The sequence below is a fragment of the Puma concolor genome, chromosome B2 (assembly GCF_028749965.1).
Source record: "Puma concolor isolate L17-30 chromosome B2, mPumCon1.1.hap2, whole genome shotgun sequence".
NCBI classification, from domain to species: domain Eukaryota; kingdom Metazoa; phylum Chordata; class Mammalia; order Carnivora; family Felidae; genus Puma; species Puma concolor.
The window spans coordinates 51,960,015-51,978,627 of NC_141671.1; the positions used below are offsets into that span (position 1 = coordinate 51,960,015).

Genomic DNA, 18,613 nt, shown 5'->3' on the forward strand with positions numbered 1-18,613 from the left:
CAGGGAAAGAGGAGCGGCCTGCATAATGGCACGAAGGAATCACAGAAAACAAGACGTCCAAGTTGTTTAAATAGAGTTTCAACTATTTCTATGTTAAGATGGAGATTTTTTATAAAGAAAATTCCTATTCAGCATCCTTCTGAGACCAGTGATAGGATTCAGAATGCCTATGTTCGTTATACTTTTATCAGGAAAAAAAGGGAGGGTATAAAGATAGTTCTAAGTGTTCCAGTCCAAGGAAACCAATCCCCAAACAAAGCTCTTTTGAACTTTGAGGAGGTAAGCACACTTTGCCACAACCTGACAGATACCTAGCATAGATGAACCAGATTGACAATTTGGTAGAACTGCATTCCTATGCAGAACTCCTGGGTTTAATTTTACGCTATTTATAGACCTCCTTCTATGCTAGGAATATAGCTTCACCGTTTATTATTCACTTTACTCGATATTTACTTTTATGAGCTTTCAGCCACAACTAGATTGGAAGACAAACTGTAAATTGCCTTTTCATCACAACACTCAAACATGGCCTGATGACCCCCTCATTCATAGTTAAGATGGATCAACAGTGGACCAGAAGCGCTGATGCCAGCCCTCCAACAGGTGACCCTCCAATCACCACCAATATCACCAATCGCTAGTGGGTACACAGGTTTGGGGAAGCAACTGTCAGAGTTGAGTGAGAAGAGCACATGATAATCATCAGAGACTCTGCTACTCTTTTTTTTTTTTTTTTTCAACGTTTTTTATTTACTTTTGGGACAGAGAGAGACAGAGCATGAACGGGGGAGGGGCAGAGAGAGAGGGAGACACAGAATCGGAAACAGGCTCCAGGCTCTGAGCCATCAGCCCAGAGCCCGACGCGGGGCTCGAACTCACGGACCGCGAGATCGTGACCTGGCTGAAGTCGGATGCTTAACCGACTGCGCCACCCAGGCGCCCCAAGACTCTGCTACTCTTTACGGGGTCAGAACTGCGTGGCAGACATGCTGCTCCTACCAGCCGGGCTGGGGCTGGACTCTGCCACAAGGCTATCAGTCACAGTGGTCCCCACGGTCATGCCCACTGAGGCCAGACCAATGCTCTCACCACAATGCTCTGGGCCACCACCCACCAACTGGAACTGGCATGCAATTTTTGCCTGCAGCTCTCACATTACAGATTCTATCAAAGTATGAACTGTCTGTAAAGTATGAGAACTGTACAGTCAAATGCTTGGGTCATGATTTGCTTTTTATAAGCTGAAGCTCTGAACTAACTATCTGCTGGGGCATGTTAATATAGGAACTAACCTGGGAAATGAAGTTATTGTGCAAAGAGCCTGATTTTCTCCTAATAAAGAGGTCGCCTCCTTCCGGCGTTTTCTCATGTTGTCTTCAACTGTGTTGAACTCGGACATAGTTCCTCCGTACGGTTGTCCAGGTGTGCCTTCAATCATGTAACTGCCATACTCTGGTCTCCACAGGGTAGGATGGCTACAGAAGAGGGAAAATTCCATTCCATCATATTTTGCTGCTGTCAATTTTTAGAAGTTTTTAAAAAGTCAATTCAAAAAATTTAGAAACCATTCAGTATAAATGAAGCTAAGAACTCCTTCACAGTTCCCAAAAGCTGGTAATTCTCCAGAGCTCTTTAACCATGTAAGGGTTATAAGTACTGGACCCAAAATATTTTTAAGTAACTGAGAACCACACACAGGGCAATCACTGTCCAAGACAAGCTAGTCCACTTTGCGACAAAGGAGAGGAAGCCTTTGGCCTTAAGGGCTCTTTCAGTTCAATGCTAGACTCCAAACTCAAATGCTGCCTCCCAAAATCGAGTGAGCAGAAAACTGAACTGGAAAGTACATGCCCCTTCACCTCTTTGCCTACTTAAGGAAATACTGCAAAAACATCCCGCCAGCCAAACACCCTCCTCTGTAAGCTCAATCTGGCACCATGGTTTGTGATCTCAGTAACGCTTTGTCAATGGTTTGTTGTTTTTGTTTTTTCTTGTACATTTATTAATATTAAGGAGGTTTTATATTGAGCTCATAGTTCTAAGTGCTTTATAATACGTTAAGATATTAATGTCCATACCCTACATGGAAAGTATTATTATCCCTACTTTACAGGTGAGGAAACTAAGGCACAGAGAAATAACTTGTGCAAGGTTGCACCCAGCTATGAAGTAGGGGAGCCAGGATTTGAATCCAGACAACTTGGGAGGACCAGAACCTGTGCCCTCAACTACTATGCCACCCTGTCTCCTATACATCTGAGGAAAGATTCTATTTTAATAGTTCTATCAGTTTCAGAAACACTGTAACAATCCTTCAGTTTATCAGCTTACTTTGGGTTTGTCCTTTCCCCCTTTTCTTGTAGAGTTTCAAGAACTTCTTCTCCAGACAGGACCAACTGGACTCTCTTATTTTCATGATCAAAAGACACCAACATGTATTCCACCTATTGAAAGTAAAAGAGAGATTAACCTTCTTCCAGACTCAGGTTCAGTGTGACCTTTAGGAGAAGGCAGGAAAATCAAGGTTGGAAAGGGCCCACAGTAACTAGAGACCGTCACATCTGCTTACACTGCACACAATGAGTGTTCTTTTGCATAATATGAAGACCTGGAGAAACTCATCAGTCAACAGTGGCACTGTTTGAGGACAAGAACTTTTTCCCTAATTATTTCTTTCTCCTGCTCTATTTAATATGCTAAACAAAGGTCAAGATGCCCATTTTCACAGACTGCACTTCAAAAGAAGTATTTCAAAGCTAAGATTCTGTAAATCTCAGTTACACAAAGAAGCTGCATTTTAAAATTTATTTCCTCAAATGGCTTACTGAAGGTAAGCAGTTATCTGGGCATTCTAATCATGGTAGATTAATAACCTGCCAGTGGATAAGGATAAATGGAACTGTAAGTCCCACTATTGGAGAGTTAATTCATAATCATAAACACATCAATGTGGAGAGGTTATTTTAGGAGTTTCAACAACTTACTTTTGGTTTCTCATGAGTAACTTAAGACAACTTGCCCACTCTGAAACCATACAAAATTTACAGTGTAAGGTGCACTACTGCATTGATAACACCACCTGGTGGAATTCTGATAAAAATCAGGAGTTAAATACCAAAGTAGGTCTTTTCTGGGTGTAGTACAAATAGAACATGTTTTTGTTTTCCTGAAAACACATGCTTTAAATTATGATAGTATAAATAGTGAAGACTATGAATCACGATTTATGGTTGAAATAAAACATTACCTGTATATAAGTGAAAAGGTATGGAATCAGATCATACAGGCAAACACTTGAGAATACCCTCTGCACAAGATACCAAAACAGAGAAAAGGTAGGAAACTGGTGCCCACAAAGCATACTCAGTCGGCAGATGTATTTTGTTTGACTTATTAAAAAAAAAAAAAAAAAAAAAAAAGGAAGCAACAATACATCCACTATCTCCACTATCTACCTGACATTTGACATGCAAATCCAGATTTCCAGCCTTAAAAACAAATGTCCAGGGGCACCTAGGTGGCTCAGTCGGTTAAACACTTCAGCTCAGGTCTTGAGAGATCTCAGGGTTCCTGGGTCCACGCTGACAATGCGGAGCCTGCTTGGGATTCTCCCTAACCCCCCACTCCCACCCTGGGGCCCCTTTCACGCATGCATGTGTGTGCGTATGCGTGCTCTCTCTCCGCCCCACCCCCCCAAATAAGCTCAAAAATTTTTTTTAATTTAAAAAACAAAAAACTCCACAAATGCCCAAAAGCCCAGTATTGCCCTTTTGAAGGGCAGGGTATGAGCTCCTCTCCTCGGAGGGCCATGCTCTGGTCTGCAGTGGCCTATTCTCTTTACTTATTATGTGTACCTGCCTGGCTTTGGAAGGCATTTCAATCAGGCGCCCCATCACAGACACAGTAATGTTCAACCGGAGACTGTTTTGCACCTCAGCTAAGAGATATAATTATAAAGGAGGAAAGAATGTTAGTAACCATAGGAAATAGCCTAGCAGGTTTAAACAACACACTTTTGAACCAACTTTTATTAGTTGTTACTAGGGACTGAATGTGCTCCACTCAACCCCTACCAAATTCATATGTTGAAGCCCTTAATCCCCAATGGGATAGGATTAGTGCCCTTATTAAAAGAAATGGAAAAGATCACCTCTCTTGCCACCATGTGAGGACACCGCAAGAAGGCAGCTATTCAGAAGCCAGGAAGAGGGCCCTCATCCCAAAATGAATCTGTCCCGACCTTTCACAGTGGACTTCCCAACTTCCAGGACCATGAGAAACAGAAGTCTGTTGTTTAAGCCACCCAGTCTGTGGTGTGTGGTACAGTAGCCTGAACTAAGATAGCAGTTTTATTGATGAGTTTAAGTTCCCATTCTTGTTTTTGTATTAGAACATTTTTAGTTCAAGAAATAGGTAAGACTATTTGGCTTAGCTACATGAAACAGCAATGTGAAATCTGCACTTGTAGGATCACTCAATGTCAAATTCCTGAAAACTGTGGGCGGCAGAATCTGAAACTGCTCCCATATTTAAGCACAGGTTTTCAGATAGTTTCTCCTTCCTCATCAGCAAAGAGCTGATGGAACAGGAAACTAAGTCTCAGGATAGATACATGAAAATATCCTAAGTAAAAGACACAAATTTACCTTTAAATGAGCATAATGAGAAAGGATATGCCACGAATTTTCCTACGCAGATCCAACCTCCAAACCATCATTCAAAGTAGGCATCATCACCTATTTTACAGATGTGCTAAGATGTGCACAGAGGCTGAGTAAGCTTGCCCTAGACCACAAATGTCAGAGCAGATGTGAACCCAGCCTGCCTGGCCTCCAGGCTCAGCACACCTTGCTGCTAGGACTATAGAGGATGCCAATCTTGGTTAGTGATGAGAAGCTTTTTAAAGAATCGTTATAAGCTATATGAGGCAGGGACAGAATAGAACACTGGCTGAAAATATAAAAAATGGATTATGACTCAATTTTATGAAGTGGACCTGACATTCTACCATAGAAGCTGAAACATCACAGGTACAGTTACAGATTTAAATAGATGCCTCAGCCAATCTCTTAGGCCCAGGACAGAGCTTCTGGCTCTATGATGCCTTACTAACTCTCTCAGGGGTCTTCCTACTTCAGTACTTCCTCCTTTGATCACTGGCTGCAACACGTCTGCAAGGCATCATCTGCTATCTGGGCTATCTTCTTAACCAGATAACATGTTTCCTGTGGGACAGAAGAAGAGATACTTCCTAGCTTACTGGGTTCCCATCATTTATCTATTACCAAAGTGAGTAATAACTTTTGTTATCTATGATACAAGCTAAAGTAGAATAAACTCTGGTTGGTTTCCTAGGTTTGAAATAATTGAAATCCTTAGTTTTCAAAATCACTCTGAGGCCCTAAGTTTAAAGCATGGGAATGACACTGAAGAGCAAAAAGCTCAAACTTGGTCTGAGTTTTAAATATCAGCCAAATGGATGACATTTAAAATGCTTACAAAAGAAATGCTCCTTAATTAAAAAATAATCATCCATGATCTCATTAAGTGAATGAAGCAAACACATCAGAATATTTACCAAATGGGGGCGCCGGGGTGGCTCAGTCAATTAAGCATCCGACTTCAGCTCAGGTCATGATCTCACAGTTCAAGCTCACAGTTCGAGCTCCCTGTCCGGCTCTGTGCTGACAGCTCAGAACCTGCTTCAGATTCTGTGTTTCCCTCTCTCTATCTGCCCCTCCCCAGCTCGCTCGCTCTGTCTCTCTGTCTCTCAAAAATAAACATAAAAAAAAAAAAAAAAAAAGAACATTTACCAAATGAGAAAAAACAAACAAACATACTTTTGGATAAAAATCAAAGATCAGTTAGAAGCCTGAAGAATTTTCTGAATGTTTTTCAAACTCAAATTTAGGGTGTTCTGAAGCAATCACCCCCTATAGTGGCTTTGATTTTCCTGCGTCAGTGCTCAGAATGGTTCCTTCAGCTCCTAGTTTTATCTTTTTTAAAATCTTCCTTGAGGGGCGCCTGGGTGGCTTGGTCGGTTAAGCGTCTGACTTCGGCTCAGGTCATGATCTCACAGTCCGTGAGTTTGAGCCCCGCATCGGGCTCTGTGCTGACAGCTCAGAGCCTGGAGCCTGTTTCAGATTCTGTGTCTCCCTCTCTCTCTGCTCCTCCCCTGTTCATGCATGCTCTGTCTCTTTCTGTCTCAAAAATAAATAAACGTTAAAATCTTCCTCGACCCACCTCAAGCAGTCACACAAGCAGTCAACAGTCTCTCCTAACAGCCAAACTAGAGCCAAAATGGAGTTTGGTTCAGTGAGCTAGCTGTTCAGTGATAATAAAGTCAAACAGTAAGGCAATGCTTTCCCAATGTAAAATACCTAAAGCCACAGTGACTTTATTATTATCTGGACTTTGTCCCATCTTAAACCCTTTCTGCAAACAAAGAATGAGAGTAAAAGACAAAATCAAAGAGAAAATAACAAAACAGGATACAGAAGCCCTTCTGAATACAACAGATTCCAAGGATTAAACCGTACCAGCTTCCTAACTTTGAGTAGCATCTAGGCTGTGTATTCAGAGTTACAGCAACATCTATGTACACTGCATACATACACAATTCCAAGATATTGTAAGCGGACTGCAGAGTAATTCAAATTTGTGTAATCAACATATTTGGAAGTAGCAAAAATAGCCATTGGGCTCTATTCTCAGTACACAGATTACAACTCCCTAAATGTAACTTAGGGACATTGCTACTTGGTACCCATTAGTTATCTTTTTAAACGGGGGGAGAAGAGACACAATAAAAATAACCAACCACTATGTAAGATGCTTATTTTAAAATGTGCACTTTTTCTATACATTAAAAATTTTTTAATTTCATTGTGAAAAAGGCTAAATTTTATCCCACTAGAATAAAAGCCACTAATATCTCTGAGCTGTTGAATCAAAGACAAAGGCACATTCAAAAGACTATTGTGTAGTTTATGTGTTATATAGTGTTGCTAGGAATGACCCGAATACAATAATCCACTAGTTATTCAGCGCAGGTTTGCACAAGCACGAGGTGCTTTATGTTCATCTAAAATTAGGCCAAGAAAAGTAAAGAATCTTAATTGAGGGTGATGTAAGTTCTCAGGACAATGCTGAATATATAGTCGACCGTTAAGCAATCATGGCATCAGAGTTCAAGATAACAATAGTAACTGTTAATATAAATATATTCAAGTTTTGTAGGATTTATGTGGTCTTTAAATGACATTTACCACTAGTTTAAAATAAATCTCCTTTGTAAAAAAAACTTTTGATACTCTACCATGAAGGTAAGTGTTTCAGAGAGCTTGGAATTTGAGAAAAAGCTAGACGTTTTATAAAACACGAATTTTAAGATTTCTACTCCCTGGAAGTAAAAACAGTACTTAATTAGGAAAGCAATCTAGTTCTATAAGGCTCAGAAGCAGTTACAGGCAGTTCCCTATTTAGAGAGATGATACTCTAAGAAATTCTTTTGTCTCCAGCCATCCTCTTGAAATTCAAAATTCAGGGCCAGGTCCTCAACTCCACTGTTGGCTCTCTTCCAGTGGCCCAAGCAGTAGTCTTGACTCTTGCTAGAATAACCTGCTTCTGAGACGCAGTTTTCTCCTTACACTAACTCCAAAACAAGCCCACAGCCACTTTGAAGGTTAAGGCCCCAGTTAGAGTTGATGACCAATCAGTGCCAAAACCCATGGTCTTGCTGCTCCACCCTCCCCACCCCCCTCTGTCCTTTCACCCGCTCAACAAGGCCCAGTGTTGGGTAGGTGCTGACAATACTGTGAAGGGTCAGGCAGGCGTGGCTCCTTTTTCTCAAGCTTCCTCCGTTGCTGCTAAAGCCACAGCCAATAACACAGAAGGGTCTGGGTGAGCACTGGAGATAACCAAACAGAGCTGTGCACGTGTAATAGGAGGAGCTGATCCAGTCTAGTTCAGAAGGCTTCCTGGAGGAAAGGGACTGGCCAAAGGGGAGGGTCTATTGATGTTTCAATAACTTCCCACAGGATTCCCATGCTTCCCCCAACAACCACTCTGACTGCAGCATCATCGCCTCTCTGGCTGGTCAGAGATGCAGATAAACTGGGCCCTCCCCAAAGAGATCATGCCATGACAGTCCTTCTCTAGATTATAAGCTATTTTAAAGCTAGCGGCCATGCCTTCTATCCAGAAGACAGTTTTCTCACATGGCAAAATAAAAGGACCAATATTTTTGAGCACTCTCAACCATTCAGTTGGATGGCATCCATTTCCATATGATGGGCACCAGCATGATACCCAAACTTAGAGCACCCCAAGAGATGTTAGCCACAGTGATGCTTTTTCAACCCCACTACTTAAATGGGGAAGAGGCGAATGATAAGACCAAAAGAATAGCTGTGCTTAAGATAGTGAATAAACTTACATAAGAAATTCTTACATGAATGTAGTGAAATTTGATATGACTCAGAATCTGGTTTTAAGGTGGACTCCCAGGTTAGACACATCTAACATTACAAATATCAAAACCAGTGTTTTATGTGGTAATGTCTGAGCATTTGGGGGGACCAGTAACTAGGAAGTAGACACTGGAATACATGTGCTTTTATAGATTCATGTATATGGTGATGTTCTAAACTGTTGATATGTTAGAGTAAACTGCCCTATGTTCCCTAAATAAATGTTTTAGTAGTTTAGTCTACAGTTATGTCAAATTCTTATAATATTTGATGTATTTTGACTTTCTCTCCTACTGTGAAATGTCATTTCATACCACAGAATTACACAGGGTGTACTCTAGGGAACTTTACACTTTTAGAAACCAAAATAAATGTGGCCTTGCCCTGACCTGGTCTTCTGTTGCCATCCTAGATTAGGACTTAAGCTGACAGAGTAGGTTGCTTTTTATTTATAATGTTAATCTCAATCTTAACAATGCATAACATCTGTGAATTTCCTGTACGATTAGGTGAAGTAACTTCCTTGAATCATTATCTTGGTCCACACAGAGAAAAATTCTTCACATGCCAAGATTAGTAATATGAAGTCTAAGTGAAAAAATTTAAGACTTTAAAAGAGACAAAATGGGAGCTGCTGGGAAGATTATGAGAGAGAATGACACCTTTCACTAAAAGAAAAACAAATTCACACTGTCCATTATAGTAGATAGTAAGCATATGTAGCTATTCCAATTTAGATTTAAAATAAAGTTAAAAATTCAGTTCCCAAGTCCCACTGGCCACACAGGGCTACTGGCTACCCTACTGAATAGAGCAAATATTTCTATTACTACAGAGAGTAACATTGAACCTCACTGGACTAAAACCTAAAAGAAACCTCAGTCCTGGAATTGTACATGGGCCTATTAACTCACTACATGGGAAATCCCTAAAAGTACATCTGCTCTTTCATGCTCTATTAACAGCAGGAGACATTTATTTTCTGGGCCTCTGAATTTATGTTCGTCCGATTTTTTTTTAACCATACCACTACACTTCAAGCATATTTCAGTTTTAATTTTCTGATGGTTATAAAGACCACGTTAAGGCATTCCTACCTTCTTTCTGAATCAAACCTAGCAGAACCCAGCCAGTCTTCTCACACAAATTAACCTCACAAAAAGTAATTCATCAAGTAAAGTTACCAAAGGTCATGTTTCCCATGGCCACCAATTTTACACAGGCACTTGACCAAAAAAAAAAAAAAAAAAAACCACCCACAAAAACAAACCCTAAACCTAAACTGCAGACCATTGCTTCTCAAGAAACAATACTGTTAGTTTTTATTTACCTCAAAACATCTCTTAGATCTGTAGCTTCTGAGTTTTAAGGACAAGTCAATTCCTTGGCTCTTTCCTGCAAACATATTCCTCTGCCAGAGGAATATGGCAGGCCCACCTGGCGGGTGAGTCACAGGGGGATGGGGTGGGCAAAGGGAATGGACAACTGGGCCGTGTCTGTGGAGCTTCCTGTGGTAGGTGGGCTGACATGGAGAGTCTGTGGGGCAGGGGACAGGTAGGAAGAGGGACAGGCGCTTGAAAGGAGCTGGGCATGGATAGATGTGGGAGAGGGGTGAACTTTGCAGGGCTCGGGGTTGGGGAGGTGGGTGCAACTGACCACTACACCTTCCTGTGTGTGCTCAGGCGTGACACGGGCAGTTGACCTGTGTGCAGCCCCAGGCAGCTGGAGCCAGGTGCTGAGCCAGAAAATTGGGTGAGTGTGGAGTCCCAGATGGGGTGGCCGGGAGGGGAGGGTAGGCCAGGTCAGGGATGGGCCAGGAGTGAAAACTGGGTTGACATGGGCCAGGCTGTCTGCAGGGGTCAGGGCTCCTCTGCCAGAGGAATATGTCACTACAGGGCTGACAAGAAAAAAGGTATCCTGGTCCCCATCCAGATAAAGGCTGCTTTTGATCAACTATTGTGTAGTTCTCAGTATGGGGAGGTGTGTGTCAAGAACCTCTGAGGTGGCTCCTACCACGTGTGGGCAAGCTTAGGGCTTTAGCAAAGGGTCATGCTTGTTGCTGAAGAGAACATGCACCCTCCATGGTGGTGCCCAGCTCTGCCCGATGCACTCCTAGAACTGGACAATCAAGAAGACAAGTATAGGGGCACCTGGGTGGCTCAGTCGGTTAAGCGTCCGACTTCGGCTCAGGTCATGATCTCGCAGTCTGTGGGTTCGAGTCCCGCATCGGGCTCTGTGCTGACAGCTCAGAGCCTGGAGCCTGCTTCCGATTCTGTGTCTCCCTCTCTCTCTGCCCCTCCCCTGCTCATGCTCTGTCTCTGTCGCAAAAATAAAAACATTAAAAAAAAAATTTAAGAAAACAAGTATAATTTTTCAAGTTGTGTTTATAAATTCAGTGGGCTTAAATTCAAGGACTGCCAAAAAAAATAGAAGAAATTTGGAGTTTTAGTTTTTAGGAACCAGTGGTAGACTAACCCACCAAAGGGGTTAAAAAAAAAAAGTGCTTTCTAAAGAGACTGAGTGACAGCCAACTGTAAAGCAGATACATTCTACCTCCCAAGTGACTGCTATACTCAGGCCCATCTAGGCCCCCAGAGCCAGGGTCATGGGGGGCTGGGGAGAGCATGGATTCAACACCATATTCCACCATCACAAGAATCTGAGCACAGATGCTCTTTCATAATCACATCTCATAAAGGCAGCATCAGGGCTCCACCTCAGGAATGACACCTGGATGTTTGGGCAGATCCCTCCAAGAGAGCAATGCTAACCTCCTTAAGATCAGATTTGGAAGATGGAGACCCTTGTTAATATAGACTCCTTTCCTGCCATATTTGAAATTCCTGTTAAAGAGTAAGTCAAAGGTCCTGATTTTGGCCCAATACCTGCTGGCCTGGGCTGAGGTTGACGCAGGCTGCATAACTAACAACTGAGATCAGCCTGGGTTTCATATAAAGGGCTCATCCGCATCTGCCTTTTCACCGGGCTCCGTTGCCAGCAGAAGATTAGCTGGGAAGGCTGCAGTCATGTTACTAAACCTGCTAGCATTCATCCTGCAGACCGAGAAATTTACCAAGCATATTCAATATTACAGTTTTGAAAGAATGTTGGCATTTCACTTCTAGAAGGGAATCACTGGCCATCTGGTAACGAAAAATACTTAAACATCTGTGACTCTAAGACATTTGTATTTTTACTCAGAAACAAGAGCCTACTTCCTTCATCACCACCATCCCTACCTCTATTTTTTTCTTTTTCTTTCCACCTTCAATCTCATCTTGTGTTGGAGCCCATGAAAACTGTTACAGAGAGCTTTTCCTCCTGCTCATTTGGGAGCTAGGAGTTCATGTTTTGGTGTCCATCAGTTTCTGAGAAGGAGTACATATAAAAACGGCATGTGGGGTGCCTGGGTGGCTCAGTCAGTTAAGTATCTGACTTGATCTCAGCTCAGCACATGATCTCATGGTTTGTGAGATCAAGCCCCAAATCAGGCTGTGGCTGGCAGCTCAAAATGTGCTTGGGAGTCTCTCTCTCTGTCCCTCCCTTGCTTGCACTCTCGTGTGCTCTCTCAAAGAAACTTAAAAACAAAAACAAAACAAAACAACTGCATGCAAAAGTGCCTAAACCAGAAGTATACAGCACCACTCAGATGCTACTGGCTATTGTTTTCTACCTCTTGGGCAGAGGTATATTTATTGAGGCAGAATAGGAGTCTTAGCGGGGTTTTTCAAATGCTAGTTACAAGCCTGTAATGAGCCAAAGTAGGCAGTAATCAACATCACATAAAAATTTTGAAGTTGAGGGGTACTGGGGGGCTCAGTCCATTAAGCATCTGACTCTTGGTTTTGGCTCAGGTCATGATCTCACGGTTCGTGAAATTGAGCCCCACGTCAGGCTCTGCGAGGACAGTGTGCAGCCTGCTTGGGATTCTCTCCCCATCTTCTGTCTGCCCCTCCCTGCTCATGCTCTCTCTCAAAATAAAAAGTTTTTTTTTTTTTTTTTTTTTTTTTTTTTTTAAAATCAAGAATAAAATACCAGAATGTGTCACTCATGGGAATGGAAATACCATTTCACCAACGTTTTGTTTCATTTGGCATTTGTTTCCAGTACTATTGGTCTCAGTCAAAAGTGAAAGCTCCTAGTGTAGAACGGGGCCTAATTCTGCAATCAGGCAGTCCTGGGTTCCTGCACCAAGCAGATCCAGTCATTCCCTTCCTTGAAACTTTCAAGTGGCTCCCACTGGGCTAAACGACCCAACACCCCTCACCAGGAACATTAAGGCTAGTCTTCCGACCTCTGCCTCCTTTATTTCCCACCTCCCTCCTCCCCATTGTGTTGTGGCCACACTGGCCACACTTCTTTCTCCAAAAACCAAGTCAGGACCTTGACAGCCCTTCTATTCTCTCTGCTTAGAAAGATTTTTACCTCAGCCCTTCTTCAAACAGCTAGCTTCTGAGGGTCTCAATGCCACCTTTTCAGAGAAATCTTTGCTGACCACCCACTACCACAACCTCTTTCTTGTCCCCACCCCCAAGAGGCACCAACCTGCTCAGAACAGCCTTAATTTTCCCTCTTTTCTTACAAATATTACAATTATGGACATTTGGAATGTGTTTTAGTCTCTGAGCCTTGGTTTCATCATCTGGAAAAATAGGAGGAAAAAAAAAGTCCTTTCCAGCTCTAAACGAGTAAAGGTATCCACTGCTTTTCAAATATTTGAACCAAGCCACTTTGTTGGTAGGAAAGAGCTACATCAGCAGGGGTTTCCCCACTATCTATCTGGAAGTGAAGTGTTCCTATAAAAACTTTCATAAGCAGAACTGGTGTAAGGCGAGGAGCGTTTCTGGTTTTCCAAAAATTCGCGGTAGGCCACTCACTGTTACAAAAGACCTACCTCAGTATGGTAACTTTGTTTTCACAGCAGCAAGAATTCTCTTTAGATTTCTTTCAGTTAGTGAAACACGTACTAATCTAATCTACGTCTTTTATAAGAGAAACGCCGTCATGCAAAGTTTCAGAAAGTGAGGGATAACTGTACCTGTTTTTGTTAATTGAAAGAAATCTGAAGGAGATTTTCTGCCTTTACAAAAAGGCAAAGGGTCACCTGGTGGCTCAGTCGGGTAAGCGTCTGACTCTTGATTTCAGCTCTCACAGCTCTGCACTGATACTGTGGGATCTGCTTGGGATTCTCTCTCTGCCCCTCCCCCGCTCATGCTCTCCCTCTCTCTCAAAATAATTAAAAAAAAAAAAAAAAAAAAAAAAAAGGTGAAAACAACATCCCCGCAGCGAGCCCTTATACCAGGGAGCACCTGGAGCAGCTAGAGGGCCCCGCCAGGCCCCTTCCCTGGGAGCCACACCCAGCGTGTCAGCCTCTAGTCACCATAGCTCTGAACTGGGTCAGTGAGCATCTGGGCTTGATCTCGATTTATTCTGGCCACCCATTAGCAAGATACGTCCTAAGGTATCAAAAAAGTCTAAAAGAGGTTATTTGGCGGTCTGGGAATGCTAAAAAATTCTTCCATATAAATAACGGTAATTGCTTCTTCACTTTACACGATTTTGGGTTAGAAAAGATTTCAGAGGGATGCCCTTTCGGAGAGTGGGGGGAAAGCTGTATTTCTACTAAATTTTTCTAGAAACTCTTAGTATATGACCATCCATTGTTCTTTCACTGGTGCAAATACATTACTTACTCGGTGTTGCCAGGAAGGTAATTTTATTCAAATGTATTGTCTTGTTTCCCAAAGCTTACTCCTTTCAAGCACATGATCTCTTAAACATTTTTATGTATATTATCTTTCTAAAATTGATTACAACCTCTTCTGCCATCACAATAGGAAGATCCTAAACACACTGTCACTTTTTATTAAAGCTTTGGAATTCATTAGCTATTTTATTTCTCTAACTAGAATTACAGCAGAGGAAGATCCTTAGAGGAACACCGGGCTGCCGTGTCTAGATGTGCTTTTCACAGCTGCTCTCTCAATTGCTTTCTCTTGCTTCTGCCTCAATTGATTTGTCTGTAGCTCATCCTAAACTAAGAAACCAGATGCCAAGCTTGCAGCAACTGTGTATAAAGTGAGTGCTCTCTGGGTAAAGGCTTAAGACGCTTCTAGGAGTAAAATGCATAAACTTTGTACTTAGAAGCCTTTTGTTTACTTCCTAGTCCTCTCTGTATTTGAGTACTAAAGCCCACAGAGCAGGACCCCTAGATACAACTTAATACAGAAATGGCAGCCTTGGGGGCCAAGAAGAGAGGACCACCATCCTTAGCACAGGCAGCACTACTGAAAGTGTGTTAGATAAAAAGGTACCTTCCAGGGCACCGGGGTGGCTCAGTCATATAAGCATCTGACTTTGGGTCAGGTCATGATCTCACGATTCGTGGGTTCAAGCCCTGCATTGGGCTTGCTGCTGTCAGTGCAGAGCCTGCTTCAGATCCTCTATTCCTCTCCTTTCTACCCCTCCCCCCATTCACACGGTTCTCTCTCTCTCAAAAATAAAGAAAGATTAAAAAAAAAAAAAAGTACCTTCGGGGCGCCTGGGTGGCTCAGTCGTTTAAGTGTCTGACATCGGCTCAGGTCATGATCTTGCAGTTCTGTGAGTTCGAGCCCCATGTCAGGCTCTGCGCTGACAGCTCAGAGCCTGCAGCCTGCTTCAGATTCTGTGTCTCTCTTTCTCTCTCTCTCTCTGCCCCTCCTCAGCTTGCACTCTGTCTCTCTCTCAAAAATAAACACTAGAAAACATTAAAAAAAAAAACAAAAAAACTACCTTCCAAATACCTGACTTATGTAAATATGTGAACATTTCCAGCGGGAAATGAAGGAAGCACTCCCAAATAACCTCCTTAGGTTTGTCTGAGGTTTAAAGTTCTCAGAGTATATCCTTTCAAACAAAAACTTTTTTAAAAATAAAAAATGTTAACTTTCTAAGGATTGAAGGTCACTAACTCTTGAAAACACTTCAGACAAGTGCCAGTCAACTTTTACAGGTACTTTAAGATCTTTATGATCTCTCCAGAGCATTAAAATATGTGAAGCCCTGTGTATCGAGCCCATGACCGCTGCAGGTAATCCAAATGGGGCAGAGTCACAGCCTAGATTCTTACTAGCTTCCAAGAAAAGGGTCAGAAAGTCTCTTGCCTAAGGGTTTTAACTCTGCTAAATCAACATCCAGTTAAAAAAAAAAAAAAAAAAAAAAAAGGCACTAACCAAATCCAATGGACTAAAAAAAGGACCTCGGGGGAAGGGAGACAAGACCAGTGGGTCTGTGTGAACATTTATGTAATTAGGAACATCTGGTTTGGGGTTCTTTCGTAATCTTACTCTGGAAACTACTACCGTATCTCAAATTCTGACCATGACAGACACAAAAAAAACCTAAGCATAAGGAAACTTTCAGATGAGTGTCTAACAAAGTACAACTGTAGCCACATACACTCCCCAAGGATATACCAATCCAGATAACCAAGTTTTCTGAATACCTATCAACATGTATCTAAAATGAGTTCTTTTGGCCAGAAGTCTGAGACTTAATCATGTTTCCCCAACTTCTTAAACAATGTCTGAGAACACCAACCTTTAAGTGGAGATTCAGGATCATCATTCTAATATACTCAATCCATTACAATCATTCTAAATATACTACTCCAGAGACAACTTAATAGCCACAAAGGTATTACTTAAGTGATACCCAAACTCACATGCCATCCAGTTCAACTGAAATAGTTCAATTCTGTTTCTTGCTAAAATTATAATCAAGATTTCAAGGACCCTATGAACTGTGAAGATATCCATGGGCTTTGTGCCATTTATTTTGGCCAGAAACCAATTTTTGTTTTTCCCCCCAAGTTCTTAATATGTTTGAGATAGGCTGTTGCCAAAGCCTCCAGTTCCTGCCTAACCAGCAAATCCAGTGGCTTCCTTTCAGTTCTTATCCTTCCACACCTCTCAAAAGCCTGCGAGCCCTCTTCCTGCACACAGTAGTCTTACTACTCCTCACACCGTTCCCTCTCAGGATCCCACACTTTATCCCTGTCCCTTAAAATGTGTATCCATCATGGGGCGCTGGGGTGGCTCAGTCAGTTAAGTGTCCGACTTAAGCTCAGGTCATGATCTCACGGTGAGTTGGAGCCCCGCGTGGGGCTCTGTGCTGACAGCTCAGAGCCTGGAGCCTGCTTCAGATTCTGTGTCTCCCTCTCTCTCTGCCCCTTCCCCGTTCATGCTCGGTCTCTTTCAAAAATAAACATTAAAAAAAAAATTTTTTTTTTTAATGTGTATCCATCAGGGTTCTGAGGTGCTGCCAATGTTTCCTCTCCCTGGTCTATCTTGCTCTCCACTTTGGTTTTAACCACCATCTTTAGGCCTGTGGACTTACAATAGGCCTGGACTCACAATACTAGGTCTCCTGACATGGCCTACTAGCAAGGACCTTCAACAGACTGAACCCAACCCACCTTTCTAGCCTCAACTTCTAGCCATTCCCTTTCCTCTGCTTTGGTCCTGTGTTACAGCAGTACTCTCTCAACTTCAGGCACCTCCATAATCTCACATTTGCACATGCCCTTTCCTTGCCTTTCTCCTTCTCCCTTTGAATTCCACCAAAAGGTTCACTCCCCATCCCTAAGACCCCCAGGATCTCTAGGAATCCTATATAGGAAGTACACAACAAATACTTAATTTAAAAATTATCCAGGGGCGCCTGGGTGGCTCAGTCGGTTAAGCATCTAACTTCAGCTCAGGTCATGATACTGCGGTTCGTAGGTTCCAGCTCTGCATTGGGTTCTGTGCTGACAACTCATAACTTGGAGCTTGCTTCAGATTCTGTGTCTCCCTCCCTCTCTCTCTGTCCCTCCCCCACTTGCACTCTCTCTCAAAAATGAACATTAAAAATTTTTTTTTAAAAATTATCCATCATGTGGAACTAGACTGTATTATACTAAGCCAAATAGATTAGTCAGAGAAAGACAAATATCATATGATTGTACTCATATGTGGAATTTAAGAAACAAAAATAGATGAACATAGGGAAGGAAGGAAAAGTAAGATAAGAACAGAGGAAGGCAAACCATAAGAGACTAAATACAGAGAACAAACTAAGGCTTGCTGGAGGGGAGGTGGTTGGGGGGATGGGCTAAATGGGTGATGGGCATTAGGAGGGCACTTGTTGGGATGAACACTGGGTGTTATAAATAAGTGATGAATCACTGGGTTCTACTCCTGAAACCATTACTCCACTCTATGTTAACTAACTTGAATTTAAATAAATTAAAAAAATTATCCATCATGGAAATATAGCCTTTAGTGTTTTGCCATAAGTAAATAAAACTTAAGTATCAGCTTTTCTGAGGAAAACATTTTTGCAATACCATCATGCTTTTAATAGAAAAGTTGTGGGGCGCCTGAGTGGCTCAGCTGGTTGAGTGTCCATCCGGATCTTGATTTTCGGCTCAGGTCACGATCTCAGGGTCATGGGATCCAACCCTGCATCAGGCTCTGCCCTGAGTATGGAGCCTGCTTAAGATTTTGTATCTCTTTCCGCCACTCTCCCTTGCTTGCACTCACTCTAAAATTAAAAAAAGTTGTGAGGCTCAAATAGGCTCACCTAAGACGTTAAAAACAAATTTCTAGAAACCTAATATCTATGACTATATAATTAGATTATTTTGTCAGTAGCCAGTGAAGTACTTTATCTTAGATGAATGCTAAAACCCAAAAGGTGACAGGGTAAGGAAATAAGTTCTACCATTTCTTGTACACATTTCCTGATTTTTGTAAGTTGTATGGAATTTAAAGTATTCTGAAACAAATTGTTAAAAGATACAATTAGAAACTACACACACACACACACACACACACACACACACACACACAGGTCAACATGAAATTCAAAACCAAATGATATGACTTTTTTTTATTAGTCTTACAGATGAGAAATTTGTGGTCTAAAGAACTTAAGTTCTATACCTAATATCACACAGTTATTTGGAGGAAGATTCAAGGCTTAGACTTGCATCTTCAAATTAAAGTCCATTCATAAAATGTATGCAAACTTTTAAAATGACTGTATTTTCAACAAATACCCAGTTGTAGGATGAGAACAGTGATGAGAAATGATGAACATGACAGCATAAAAGCAAA

At 42.0% G+C, this 18,613-nt stretch overlaps 1 protein-coding gene across 1 annotated transcript in view; it reads right to left on the bottom strand.

Moving 5' to 3' along the window:
* Positions 1-18,613, bottom strand: part of GCLC (glutamate-cysteine ligase catalytic subunit) — a 50,481-nt gene that overhangs the window by 23,146 nt on the left and 8,722 nt on the right. The window contains exons 2-3 of the mRNA XM_025925332.2: positions 2,335-2,447; positions 1,296-1,478 (exon numbers count right to left, since the gene is read on the bottom strand). Coding sequence (XP_025781117.2) covers positions 1,296-1,478; positions 2,335-2,447 — 296 coding nt within the window. The remainder of the gene's footprint in view (positions 1-1,295; positions 1,479-2,334; positions 2,448-18,613) is intronic.